The sequence below is a fragment of the Lithobates pipiens genome, unplaced genomic scaffold (genome assembly GCF_037356315.1).
Source record: "Lithobates pipiens isolate NorthernLeopardFrog02 unplaced genomic scaffold, aLitPip1_a1.2 Scaffold_22, whole genome shotgun sequence".
Taxonomy (NCBI): domain Eukaryota; kingdom Metazoa; phylum Chordata; class Amphibia; order Anura; family Ranidae; genus Lithobates; species Lithobates pipiens.
This window is the reverse complement of record NW_027507784.1, coordinates 195810149-195825064: the sequence shown is the minus strand read 5'-3', so window position 1 is coordinate 195825064 and position 14916 is coordinate 195810149. Positions and strand designations below refer to the sequence as shown.

The 14916-nt window shown below is 42.4% G+C and overlaps 1 protein-coding gene across 3 annotated transcripts in view; it reads left to right on the top strand.

Moving 5' to 3' along the window:
* The window catches only part of RHBDF1 (rhomboid 5 homolog 1), a 208876-nt gene that overhangs the window by 175490 nt on the left and 18470 nt on the right, over window positions 1-14916 (top strand). For all 3 annotated transcript variants that reach the window (XM_077448794.1, XM_077448793.1, XM_077448795.1), the window contains 2 exons: window positions 10562-10637; window positions 12384-12484. In XM_077448794.1, coding sequence (XP_077304920.1) covers window positions 10562-10637; window positions 12384-12484 — 177 coding nt within the window. The remainder of the gene's footprint in view (window positions 1-10561; window positions 10638-12383; window positions 12485-14916) is intronic.

Genomic DNA, 14916 nt, shown 5'->3' with positions numbered 1-14916 from the left:
AAATGTGGTTTAGTTAAAAATGATAACCTTTACAACTGACTTTCGAACTATACAAAAAAGGATTCATAAAATTGATCAATACCATTGGTTGAAACATATAGTGATTCCCGACCTCTCATGAGCTAATGCAAATTGGATAAATTGTGATCTAATTTTCATTTTTAAAGCTCTTATTAAAGATGGACATAATCCAGAAGCTGAACATCCTTCTTATTAGATGGATATCTGTGTCTATCTCTGGTGTGAGATTACTACAAAGAAGTTAGTCCATGAACTACCATTAATTCAGCCACTTGGTAAAAGATTTAGTGAGAATAATGGCATGGATACACAGAAATTTGGGCGACAGACTTAAAAACTTTCCATGTGTCAAGCAGAAAGGTCCATAGTCTCAGCAAACTTGTCTGCCTATAGCAGCTCTTTTTCAGGGATAATATCGTTGTTAAAGTTAAATCAGTCTTTATATGCAGTAAAGCATGCTTGTTATAATCACTGTGGAACCTAAGGGGTTAATCCTCTGTGTTGTGTATAAAGGCTGTGTGATCCTGTCGCTCTGATCCTCCCCTTCTTTAACTGACTCCAACCCATCTCCTGATAGAACAGAGCATTAGGAGTAAGGCTGCACATACTCAGGTTTGTGTGTATTCGTTTTTTTTCTACTTGGAAGAGTGCATGTGATCAGGGCCAGTCAGTACTATCCAGACAGAGGGTCAGGGGCCCTGCATCCTGATAGGTCAGACAGTGCAGTATAAAAACTAGCTTTAACCAGGCACTGATGGAAGTCACAAGACTGCTATATACTGCTGATGAGCAAAGGTATTTAGCAGTTTATATTTATTAAAACTATTGCATTTCCATGTTCTGTGTAATGTGGAAGACCAGATGTAGTGAATTCAGGGTCCTGGGTTTAGCAACACTTTAAGCTGGCCATAGAAGGATCGAAATTCGTCTGGTTCAGCAGGGAATGACCACATTTCAACTTAACTATGGCTGTTCCTGTTTGTGAGAACTAGATCTAATGATCATTTTCTCATGAACAGGCTTGTTGGAATATCTTTGGTTGGCTGCAGTGCTGATCAGTGCAATCTGACAGTGGAAGAGTCCTTGCTGTTAGAATACAATAACGCAGTGGTTAGGATTCCTCAATCCACCTCACCTGTGTGGGTTGGGGAATCCATTCACTGGCTGATATGAAAAACTGTGCATTGCCAGATTAAAATGGTTGTAAACCCTCTCCTATACCCAGTGAAGTGAATAGCCTCAGATGATACACAGAGATTAAACAAATTTTCCTGCATATGTTTTATGTGTATATCTGCTGTCTTTTCCTTTTTACACTCTTTGGAAAATGTAGATTGTGTTAGAAATCTTGTTTCCTCTTTTAGCATTGGGTGTGGAGTCTGGGCTTACACTGTGTGAGAATGGATTGGAGCAAAGGGACTCACCCCCACTTCACATAGGCAGAGGAACGAAGAACCATGCAGAGCTGTAGTTTGAGTAGATAAACTCTCTGCTAATCTACCTCTAAGCTCCCTCCCAACACAAATTTTCAGCTGCTGTTATTTCATGTATTAGAGAACTTGTCAGAAGTGACTCTGCTGATAACAGAGGAACAGAGCAACAGAAAAAAATGGCACTTAGAGCTTTGGAGAGAAATAAGTAAACACTACAGATATATATGTCTAGACCAAATTTCATGAATAGGGTTTACAACCACATTAACCACTTTCAGACCGGACCATTTTGCTGGTAAATGACCAGAGGTCTTTTTACACTTTGGCACTGCGCTGCTTTAACTGGTAATTGCGCGGTCATGCAATGTTGTACCCAAACAAAATTTGCGTCCTTTTCTTCCCACAAATAGAGCTTTCTTTTGATGGTATTTGATTGCCTCTGCGATTTTTATTTTTTGCGATATAAACGTAAAAAGACCGCAAATTTTGAAAAAAAATGATATTTTCTACTTTTTGTTATTAGAAAAATCCAATAAACTCAATTTTAGTCATACATTTAGGCCAAAATGTATTCAGCCACATGTCTTTGGTAAAAAAAAAGTCAATAATTGTATATTTATTGGTTTGCGCAAAAGTTGTCACATCTACAAACTAAGGTACGTTTTCTGGAATTTACGCAGCTTTTAGTTTACGACTGCCTATCTCATTTCTTGAGGTGCTAAAATGGCAGGGCAGTACAAAACCCCCCCAAATGACCCCATTTTGGAAAGTAGACACCCCAAGGAAACTGATAAGAGGCATGTTGAGCCCATTGAATATTTTATTTTTTTGCCTCAAGCGATTGAATAATGACAACAAAAAAAAATTTTTTTTTTTTTTTACACAAAGTTGTCACTAAATGATATATTGCTCACACATGCTATGGGCGTATGTGAAATGACACCCCAAAATAAATTCTGCTGCTTCTCCTGAGTACGGGGATACCACATATGTGGGACTTTTTGGGAGCCTAGCCGCGTACGGGGCCCCGAAAACCAAGCACCGCCTTCAGGCTTTCTAAGGGCGTAAATTTTTGAGTTCACTTCTCACTACCTATTACAGTTTTGAAGGCCATAAAATGCCAAGATGGCACAAAACCCCCACAAATGACCCCATTTTAGAAAGTAGACACCCCAAGCTATTTGCTGAGAGGCATGTTGAGTTCATGGAATATTTTATATTTTGCCACAAGTTGCGGGAAAATTACAAACTTTTTTTTTATTTTATTTTTTTTAACAAAGTTGTCACTAAATGATATATTGCTCATGCATGCCATGGGCATATGTGAAATGACACCCCAAAATAAATTCTGCTGCTTCTCCTGAGTATGGGGATACCACATATGTGGGACTTTTTGGGAGCCTAGCCGCGTACGGGGCCCTGAAAACCAAGCACCGCCTTCAGGCTTTCTAAGGGCGTAAATTTTTGAGTTCACTTCTCACTACCTATTACAGTTTTGAAGGCCATAAAATGCCAAGATGGCACAAAACCCCCACAAATGACCCCATTTTATAAAGTAGACACCCCAAGCTATTTGCTGAGAGGCATGTTGAGTCCATGGAATATTTTATATTTTGCCACAAGTTGCGGGAAAATGACAAACTTTTTTTTTTTTTTTTTTTTTTCACAAAGTTGTCACTAAATGATATATTGCTCACGCATGCCATGGGCATATGTGAAATGACACCCCAAAATAAATTCTGCTGCTTCTCCTGAGTACGGGGATACCACATATGTGGGACTTTTTGGGAGCCTAGCCGCGTACGGGGCCCCGAAAACCAAGCACCGCCTTCAGGCTTTCTAAGGGCGTTACAGTTTTGAAGGCCATAAAATGCCAAGATGGCACAAACCCCCCCCAAATGACCCCATTTTGGAAAGTAGACACCCCTAAATTTAGGGGTACACTAGTGAGACTAGGTAATAAATGGCGGGTGCCCTGAAACTATAAAAAAATAACTAACCAACCAGCGTCACCTGTAACAGTTATATGGTGATCACTGGTGAAAGGGTTAACTAGGGGGCAATTAGGGGGCTTTATGCGGTAGTATATGGGGGTCCCTGGCGCTATAAAAAGCTGCAGCGAACCTAAATACCTACCTGCCTAACTAGCGTCACCTGTGACACTAATACAGCGATCAGAAAAACGATCGCTTATTAGGCTGGGTTCACACTGGAGCGATGCGGGAACGCCACGAATGCGCGGCGGGTTCCCGCATCGCATGCCTCCCGGCGGCAGTTCACACTGCCCTATGCGAACTGCTGGGAGGGTCAGTGAAATGTTACTGACACCCCCAGATCAGTTCGCATATCGCAGTGCGATCTGCAAACTTGGATCGCATGGTGTGAACACCCATGCGATCCGATTCTGCTGCGGGCCAAAAAAAGGGTCCCGTGCGAATTTGCGGCGGGTGTGGCGGGTGCGGCGAATGGCTGAACTCGAATCGCACAGAGATCGGATGTGATTTGCACTGCAGTGCGGTGCGAATCACATCCGTTCTCATAAACCGCTGCAATGTGAACCCAGCCTTAGTGACACTGGCGACGGGGGGTGATCACGGGGTTAAACCTTTATTGGGGGGGTTAGGGGGGTACATTAGAACTAAAGGGGGCTAACTCTAACTGCCCTAACAGTTATTACAGTCACAAATGACACCAATGCAAAAAAAAAAAAAAAATGACATTGGTGTCACTGTGACTGGGGGGCAGGGGTAATTGGGGGGGTGATCGGGGGGTAAAGGGGGGGTGTGAGTGTGCCTGGCATGTTCTACTGTGTGTGTAGAGTGTTGGTGCAACTCACTGATCCGCTCTCCTCCGTGTCGGAACGAAAAATACCGACACGGAGGAGAGAATACATCACTTCCTCTCCTGTGTTTACATTACAGGAGAGGAAGTGATGTCACCGGGGATTTCTATTCGTCGGGAGCGATCGCGAGGGGGTGGCCATGAATGAATGGCCGCCCCCTCGTCCCGGATTGCTCCCGGACGAAAACCGACCGCCGCAGGCACCGGGCGGGGGCCCGATCGGGCCCCCGACCCGCGGGAGGCAAGGGACGTACATGTATGTCCTTATGCCTGCCCGTGCCATTCTACCGACGTACATCGGCGTGCGGCGGTCGGCAACTGGTTAAGGCAGTGCTTACCAGAGCAGGGAGCAATGGAGCATTGATTTCTCAGTTTTTTTTATTCAAAATATTCAGTCTTTTTTCGTTTATTTAGAAAAAAATAAAAACATTGAGTGGTGATTAAGTACCACCAAATGAAAGTTCTATCTGTCTCAAAAAAATTATAAACATTTTGTTTGGGTACAGCATTGCATGGCCGTGCAATCGTCCTTCAAATTGCAACAGTGCTGAAAGCTCAAAATTGGCCTGAACAGGAAGGGGGTGAAAGTGCCCTGTATTGAAGTGGTTAAAAAATGTTCAGCTTTTCAACTTCATGCACACTCCCAGAATGCCTTTCTCCTGGCAGCAGAAAAATGCTGGACACTGGTAAACGTGTGTACAGCTTTTAGCCACATTTACCTGCATTCCTAGATTGTAACCTCTAACAAGCAGAGCTTTCTGATTCCTCTGTATTGAATTTTATTGTAACTGTGCTGTCTGCCCTTGTGCTGTAAAGCGCTGCGCAAACTGTTGGCGCTATATAAATCCTGTGTAATAATAATAATAATTTAGCATCGTCAAACGTTTGGGTGTTTATTTCTTTTCACTGGCCAGAATAAATCATTTATTCTGCCCATTGAGAAGAATTCATACTCAACCGCCTAGTGTTTCTTCTGTGTTCAGGAAAGGGGAATTTACTGCCTCTAGACGCAGGTGCTCCTAAACGCTGGTAAAAGCCTATATGTGCATGGGCACCTAGGCTTTTATTGTGTTGTGTTCAGGGGCTTCGCCAAAAGCTCCAAAAACATGAGTTTAAGAATAGCAGGGTGCACGAGGCCCACACTAATATATCATGAGTTGTAGGTATATTACTTTTTAGCAGAAGTTCCTCAAGACCAGAAAATAGTTTCAAGGGTTCCTTAGGTGTAAACACGTTAATAAAGTCTGCTCTGGGCTTCACAGGATTCCCGAGTAAAGTTGCAACCCGTATTTTCCCCTTACCTGTTTAGGCCAATTTGCTCAATACTAGTCAAATACAACCAGTGATATCTTTGGGGGGTTCCTGTATAAAAAAAAAAGTATACATGATTGCTTGGCAACATTAAAAGTAAGCACAGTGCAGAGTGGAAATACTTCTAATAACCATTATTTTTTAACCACTTGCAGACGGACCATTTTGCTGGTCAAAGACCAGACCACTTTTTGCGATTCGGCACTGCGTCGCTTTAACTGACAATTGCGCGGTCGTGCGACGTGGCTCCCAAACAAAATTTACATCCTTTTTTTCCCACAAATAGAGCTTTCTTTTGGTGGTATTTGATCACCCCTGCAGTTTTTATTTTTTGCGCTATAAACAAAAATAGAGCGACAATTTTTAAAAAAACCCATTATTTTTTACTTTTTGTTATAATAAATATCCCCCAAAAATATATAAAAAAACATTTTTTTCCCTCAGTTTAGGCCGATACGTATTCTTCTACATATTTTTGGTAAAAAAAATCGCATTAAGCGATTATTGATTGGTTTGCGCAAAAGTTATAGCGTTTACAAAATAGGGATAGTTTTATAGCATTTTTATTAATAATTTTTTATTTTTATTTTTTTTACTAGTAATGGCGGTGATCAGCGATTTTTATTGTAACTGCGACATTGTGGGGGACCCATCGGACATTTTTGACACATTTTTGGGACCATTGTCATCTATACAGTAATCACTGCTATATAAATGCAGTGATTCCTGTGTAAATGACACTGGCAGTGAAGGGGTTAACCAGTGGGTGGCAGTGTAGGGGTTAAGTGTTCCTAGGGGTGTCTTACTAACTGTGGGGGGGTTGGGCTTTCATTTAGTGAACACTGATCTCTGCTCCAATCACATGGCAGAAATGCTGTTTACACGGCATTTCCTCCATTCGGCCGCTCCGTGAGACGATCGCGGGGATGCCCGCGGCGATCGAGTCCGCGGGTCCCGCGACCGGACTCACGGGGGTCCCGACCAGCGTGGGAGCGCGCCGCCGGCGGCGCGCTCCTGACGGCAAGGCGGCATTGAATATTGGACGTACCTGTACGCCAATATGCCTGCCCGTGCCATTCTGTCGACATACATCGTCGTGCGCTGGTCGGGAAGTGGTTAAATAATACAGGTAAGACTAGATACAAGGGCAAAGTTAGGTTCTGGGGTTAAATCTATATTTCTTTTTTTTTTTTTTTATTCTTTATTTAAATTTTTCATTTAAGTTGCGTACAAAACATAATCAAGTATTATAAAAGAAAACCATAGGACCAAAATACATTCATGCCCTTCAATTTTTCCCATTATCCTAGTTTTCTTTCTTTACTTCTCGAGTTCTTCTAAAATCTCTCCCCACCCCTACCGACCCATTACCTCGTTAAAAATCATAGATTGTCTAAAGATTTTCCAGTATTTCCATTTCACATGGAATCTCTTTCTTTCTCTTTCTTCCTCCATTCCCAGCCCTTCAATACTATGCATTTCCTCAACTTTTCCTAGCCATTCCTTTACTTTGGGTGCTTCTATTTCTTTCCATTTTTTCGGAATCAGGCTTTTTGCCACGTTTATTAATGAGCTTGTGAGGGAATTCCTATACTCCTTAATTGGGGTATCTACTGCATGGAATAGGCATAACCATGGGTTCTCAGGTAACTGTATTTTAGCTATTACTTCTATATATCTTATTATTTCTCTCCAATATTCTTTAATCTTGGGACAATCCCACCATATATGGGCCAAACTTCCCGTTTGTCCACAATTCCTCCAACATTTCCCAGATTGTCCCTCCTGGTACTTTGCCATTATATCTGGGGTCCTATACCATCTTACTAAAATTTTATAATTTGTTTCTATCATCTTACTATTTTCTGTGGATCTGTGCACCATCTTCAATATTTTTTCTATATTTTGGTTTTCACCCCGTGCTCCTATCTCTTCTTCCCATTTTTTAATGAAAGTTGGTACCTCCGCTTCACATTCCCATCTCAAGTCCTTATAAAACTGGGCAATACCTGCCCTTGGGGATTTCCCCTCACATATCCGCTCCAAGGCAGTCAAATTTTCTCCATCTCTAAGCGGTTGTGGTAGTCTTGAGACGAAATGTCTAAGCTGCAGGTATCGCCACTCATTCAAATCCATCCAATCATTTTCTTTCTGTAATATTGCTAGTGTTTTCAATTTCCCCTCTTTAATTATGTGTCGTAATTGCATATTATCTTGTTTTATCCATTTCCCTCCTATTGTACTTTTACCAGGTGCAAAAAAATCATTATCTTTTAAATAAATTAAAGGGGAATTATATTTCCACTTGTTATGTTTGTGTATTCCCTCCCATACTCTAAACACATTTTTTGTGACCAAAGGTGTTGTCTTCCCTAGTGATCTATATTTTAAAGGAGTCCAGATTTCTCTACCTAAATTTGTGCCTGATAAACTGTGTTCTATTTTTCCCCATCTTTTTTTACTTTCTAATTTTGCCCATTCCACCACCCGTGTTAACACTGCTGCTTCGTAATATTTTCTAAAGTCTGGGACATTCAGACCCCCCTCGTCTTTTCCCTTTTGCAAAGTCTTCAGTGGGATTCTAGGTTTCTTTTTGTTCCAGATAAATTTAGAAATTAAAGAATTTATCATTTTAAAATATAGGGGGGGGATATATATTGGTAATAGCTGAAATTTATAAAGGATTTTAGGTTGAATAATCATTTTTAAGGCAAAATGGGGTTAAATCTATATAATACTGGAAGCAGTGGTGGTGCGTCCATTAAGGGCACCTCCCCCTCTCCCCAGCCACCCCCCTTTATGTCTAATGGATAGATTCATGCACTGAATGAATCTATCCATGGCCACTGCCACCACCCCCTATTCAGGCCCCTTTTCTGAATTACAGCTGGGGGCGGGGTTTTGAAGCACCTGATTAGAGCCTCTAATAGGCTTCAAAAAAGGTGAAATGTGAGCGCAGAGCATTGCTTTCGCAGTTCACCTTATTCGCTTTCCTAACACTGAACAGCCAGTCAGGTGCTCAGGTCTGTTACCCATCACTTGATTGGCTGAAAGGACAGGTGCTGTGATTGGACACCTGTCAGGAAGAGGGGAGGAGACACATGGAGGACACAGGAGCCGCTGTCTGACGCAATGCAAGGTCCCACCGCTGGGTAAGTGCCGGGCAGACGGCGAGTGGACAGAGGGGGGGTGTCATAGTGGCAGCATTTAATGGGCACAGTGGCAGCATTTGATGGGGCACAGTAGCAGCATTTGATGGGCACAGTGGCAGCATTTGATGGGGCATAGTGGCAGCATTTGATGGGGCACAGTGGCAGCATTTGATGGACACAGTGGCAGCATTTGATGGCACAGTTGCTGCGTTTTATGGGCACAGTGGCTGCGTTTGATGGCACAGTGGCTGTGTTTGATGGGCACAATGGTTGCATTTGATGGCACAGTGGCTGCAATTGATGGGCACAGTGGCTGCGTTTGATGGCACAGTGGCTGCGTTTGATGGCACAGTGGCTGTGTTTGATGGCACAGTGGCTGCATTTGATGGCACGATGGCTGCGTTTGATGGGCACAATGGTTGCATTTGATGACACAGTGGCTGCAATTGATGGTCACAGTGGCTGCGTTTGATGGCACAGTGGCTGCAATTGATGGCACAGTGGCTGCAATTGATGGCACAGTGGCTGCATTTGATGGCACAGTGGCTGCAATTGATGGCACAGTGGCTGCGTTTGATGACACAATGGCTGCATTTGATGGGCACAATTGTGTTTGATGGCAAAGTGGCTGCAATTGATGGGCACAGTGACTGCGTTTGATGGGCACAGTGGCTGCATTTGATGGGCACAGTGACTGTGTTTGATGGGCACAGTGGCTGTGTTTGATGGGCACAGTGGCTGTGTTTGATTGGCACAGTGGCTGTGTTTGATGGCACAGAGGCTATGTGTGATGGGCACAGTGAGGCTGCAATTGATGGGGTTTTTATTCAGAATTTTTCAGTTTGCTTGCGCCCCCATCCCAAAATTTTTTAGCACCAGCCGCCACTGACTGGGAGGGGGACTTACTGTACTCCAAAAGGGAAGGAGGATATATAGAACTCATTCATATGTAATGTTTATGCAGCTGTATATTAGTCTACTTTCTAGTTCAAACAGCTGCGTAAAGCAGCGTAAATGTTCCACTGCGTACAGCAGCTTTAAAAAATAGGACAAAGCTACATCTGGGGCTGTACCCATGTGAAGGTTTGTGGTAACATTTACAGTATATGCGCACAGTGAGCAGCATACAAGGACCCTATTGGCTGCCACCACTGCTCCTGACATACCAAATGTGATTGCACACTGACAGTCTGAATGAGTCATTGATGTGCTGACAAGTTGCAAAGTAGTGTTCAAAATCCCAAGACAATGGGGTTGATTTACTAAAAATGCAGAGTGCAAAAGTTGGTGCAGCTGTGCATAGTATCCAATCAGCTTCTAACTTCAGATTGTTCAAATAAGCTTTGCTATTACAACCTGGAAGCTGATTGGTTTTTCTGCAGAGCCGCACCAGATTTTGCACTCTCCAGCTTTAGTAAATCAACCCCAATGTTTTAATTTGTTTTAATCTTGTTTTAATCTTGATTTGTTTTGAGATTTGTAGTAAGGGAAACATTTGAATAGAGTTGCAGTAACAAAAGATGGGGCAACTGCTTAATAAATGTCAAGAGGCAATGACTTGTAAACACACTGGCGATTTATGATGGATACCTTTTGTTTATATAATAAAAGATATGTTTTTGTTTTTTTTAAATTGCTATTTGTTCATATATGTGTCCTCAATCTAAAACTGTTATACTGGATATCAGAAAGTGTAAAAAAAATAATTTCAGGAACTTTATATGTGATATTTGTGTTCAATAAAAGTTGCAAATAAGTTATTTATACTGTAGATGTTGTACTAATGCGTTGATCTCTCTTTAGCTGTAAAATAACATCGAGAGAATACTGTGAGTTTATGAAAGGATACTTCCATGAAGAAGCAACATTATGTTCACAGGTATGCTTTGATGGACTGGTTTTCACTATATAAATAAACAATGTTCCCTGAGAATTTCATTTTCTATTTTTTGTTAACTGGATAATATTGCACTTGTTTAGAAAAAGAAGCAGAAATTTTGTATTCTTTATAATCTGGGGGGTATAGAAATGAGGCTTGAGAATGTGAGGGGATGGTCAGAAAATATGCATATTACAGAACCCACCTTCTCTTGATGACATCAGGGACTAGCACATGAAATGCCATAGTAAGTGGTAACAGAGTCAAATGGAACTTGAAAATAGCAATAAACTGCCTGGTGAGCGGGCATCTGGCTGCTGTGCCCTCCCTTGGCAGGCTGGGATGGAGGAGGTGGCAGCCAGATTCTTCGATTGAGTTGGATTACTGTGAAGTCTCTAAGTTGAGGTTTAACCATTCAATATGTCTGCGCTTTATATGAAGATTGTCCTCTTTCATGATGCTAGCCTTCTAATTTAATGAGCCTTTACCGACAACTTTTATTAGGGGGTCACAAGCACTCTGGTATTCCTTGCATGAGAGTGGATGGTGTCATCCTGGCTATCCTAAAAGTCGTTTTACTTCCATCACAGCTTGTGGGACTTAAACTTTGACTGCTTATATCATTTATCTTTCTCCTTCTTTTGGACATTTTATGGACACTTTTTTTCCATTTATGTTTATAGTCACAATTTCATTACACCTTATTACAGTAAGTTTATTGGTCACTATTGATGTTTATAGGATATTGATGAGGTATTGATGACAGTAGTCACCATTTTATTACACTGTATTTGTTTTATTATATTGGTCACTATTGATGTTTGCAGAGTATTGATGATAGCAAATGCTCTGCACTGGTTGATTTATGTTTTTGCCTCATATCAAGGTATACTGTTTAGCTGCAGTTTTGTTGAACAACTATTCCACCGTAAGAGCAGATTCCTAATTTTTTTTAATGCAGCCAAAGTGGCCAGGAAATCTGCTGGACGATGTGACAGATGATGGATTTACATCAGGGGGACATTATTTATGGAATTTTTATTAAAAGGCTCTATCATGGTGAACATGTGTGTATTTCTGCACATTTTACTTATCATACTTATTGCTCTGGGGGGGATATCTAGGGGACCCATTATTCTAAAGGGGCTTCCAAATTCCTGTAAGTCCCCCTCCACACATCCTCTTAGAACCCACATATGGAGAAGGGGTCCTTTTCCCCCAGCATTAAGAAAAGGTGCTTTGCAAGCTTGCCCCCCATTGCAAGGTACCATCCAATGTTGAAAGACATGTGACCTGGTATGGTTCAGGAAGAGGGGCTGAATGCTCACTGCTGTCCTCGCCACCCAGATTGCATGCCTGGATAAAGGTTCTGGTTTGTATTTTAGAAGAATATGTTCCCTGTGGCAGTGCCCAGATACCTATGCCCTTTTTTTAACAAAAGCTTGCAAATTAACCTTGAAAGAAATCCAACAAACATAGACTTTGATAGGTTTCAGTGCTATGTTTGGTGAACCTCCTGCAAACCAAACTTTGCCTGACTCATCCCTAGAAAGCATCTGGAGTGTGTAAACAGTCAGTCAGATAACTTCAGTTAACATCTCAGTGAGGTTTATAACCTTATGATATTTGGACTAATAAAATTGGATTACCCATAAAGCTGAGATATTCTAGTTGTTTGCATATATTCTATATTAAACTAAGATTAGTATATCTTTCATATATAATTATGCAATTACATTTTTTTAGGTACATTGCATGGATGATGTTTGTGGCCTTCTGCCATTCTTGAATCCAGAGGTTCCAGACCAGTGTTATAGGTTATGGCTTTCTCTTTTCCTTCATGCAGGGTACGTTTTATTACCTTTTCCAGTTCCAAATTTGACCCATCTATGTGTATATGCATTGCACCTATGTAGCCTCTTTTCTATTAAAACTCAAAGTATGGTGTTTTTTAGTGAGCATTTTGCATGAAGAATTGACCTCATTATCGTCATCCAATTATGCTAAATAACTGATTAGTAAATAACTAGGTAAATTGATGCTATAAATATTATACACATAAAATTTTTTATTACCTTAAATATTTCCAGGTTTCGGACCTATTATATATATTTTATTACTACACCTAAGAAAAATAGCATTAGGCTACAGATGTCAAACATAAGGCCTTGTTATGTGGCCCGCAACGGCCTCTGGCTGCCACCTACGGCTCTCACCTGCTCTTCTTGCCGTCACTTGTAAACACAGGAACTTCTGTGTTTACAGTGAGAGCTATGGTCCCTGTGACTCCCGGATTGCTGCAGACACTGATGGTATCGCTCACAGTGGGGCACAGAGGGATAGGGCCGGGCCAGATCCAACAGAAGGATCTCCCTGCATGGCAACAGACGTGAACTGGTGCTGGAGCCGAATACACAAGTCCACCTACACGGGTACTACACGAGGGAACTGCTTAGTAGAGATGTAAGAAAGATTTGGGAAGGGGAGTTGGGGGGAATGTGGACTGTGGAGGTGTGGGGGCAGATCTGTGCAGATGTGGGGGGAGGGGGGAAATGGAGGTGCAGACTCTCTACACAGGTCACCCCTGAAACCGGCACTTTGTACATAGCGCACCCCTAAACACGGCACTCCTGAACCCTGCATTTTGTGCGTAGTGCACCCTGAACCCTGCATTTTTTGCGTAGTGTGCCCCTGAACCCTGCACTCTATGCGTAGCGCACCCCTGAACTCTGCACTCTATGCGTGGTGCACATCTGAACCCTGTGCGCAGTGCACATCTGAACCCTGCACTCTGTGCGTATTGCACCCCCAAACTCTGTACTCTGTGCGTAGCGCAACCCTGAAGCCAGCACTCTGTGCGTAGCACACATCTGAACCCTACACTCTGTGCATAGCACACCCCTAAACCCTGCGCTCTGTGTGTTGCGCAACCCTGCACTCTGTGCGCTTTGCACATCTGAACCCTGCACTCTGTGCGCATCGCACATCTGAACCCTGCACTCTGTGCGCATCGCACATCTGAACCCTGCACTCTGTGCGCATCGCACATCTGAACACTGCACTCTGTGCATAGTGCACCCATGAACCCTGCACTCTGTACGTAGCACACCTCTAAACCCTGTAATATGTACGTAGTACACCCCTAAACCCTGCACTCCATATGTAATACAACCCTGAACCCTGCAATGTGTTCACAGCACACCCCTTAACTCTACACTCTTTACGTAGCACACTCTTGAACTCTGCATTCAGTATGTAGCGCAGCTCCTAAACACTGCCCTCTGTACACAGCACACCCCTGAACTCTGAGCTAGTTAAATAACTAAATGCAGAGGCAGTTATTTAATATGATAAAGAGTAGATGCATATTTTAGACATAGAACTGGCTGCTTTGAAGACAACCATATTGCTGATGCGGCCCCTGATGAATTTGAGTTTGACAGCCCTGCACTAGGCAGTTGGAGGATGTGTGATTTCTATAAACAAAACACTCTTAATGCCCCCAAGCAATGTTTTTAAACCTGTCTAGGTTCCATTTCACCTATTATAAAATGTATGTGCCAAGGTATAATATACAGCTGTGTCACTGCAATGTACAGCTAAAATGTTTACAATATATCGTACAGTGTAATGTTTGGCATTACTTTACTACAAATATCTTTGAAGTATATTCTTAGGGTAATATATAAGAATACATACCGTACTTAATTATGTTGAGACTAAAGCCCAACCCTGAATTGAATTAAATTTCCCTAAGGGCCGGTTCACACTGCGGCGCGAGGCGAGGCGACACGGCTCGCCTCGCCTCGCTCCCGCAAGTCGTCCCCATTGAGTACAATGGAACCGTTCTGAGAGGAGCGACTCGAGTCGCTCCGACTCAGAAAAAAGGTTCCTGTACTACTTCGGGGCGACTTCGGGGGCGACTTGCATTGACTTCTATGCAGAAGTCCTCTGCAAGTCGCCGCTCACCCCCCCTGCAAGTCGCGGCGAGGAAGTCGGAGACGCCTCGCCGCGGCTCGCAGTGTGAACCGGCCCTTATTCAGACACATTTTCCACCTAAAATGTATCTTCCATTAAATAAATAAATAAATAAATCTGCTATCAATAAGGCAGTGTAAGTATTTGTCCCTTGTCGGTTCCCTTGATTGTTTACACATAAGCTAGCTAGAGTTTATTTATGACAGGGGCTCCATTCACAAAGCAGTATCTACCACTTTAAGATCTCTGGTAAAATACCTCTTAGCGTTTTTCAAAAAAAATGTTTGCAATTCACTAAGAA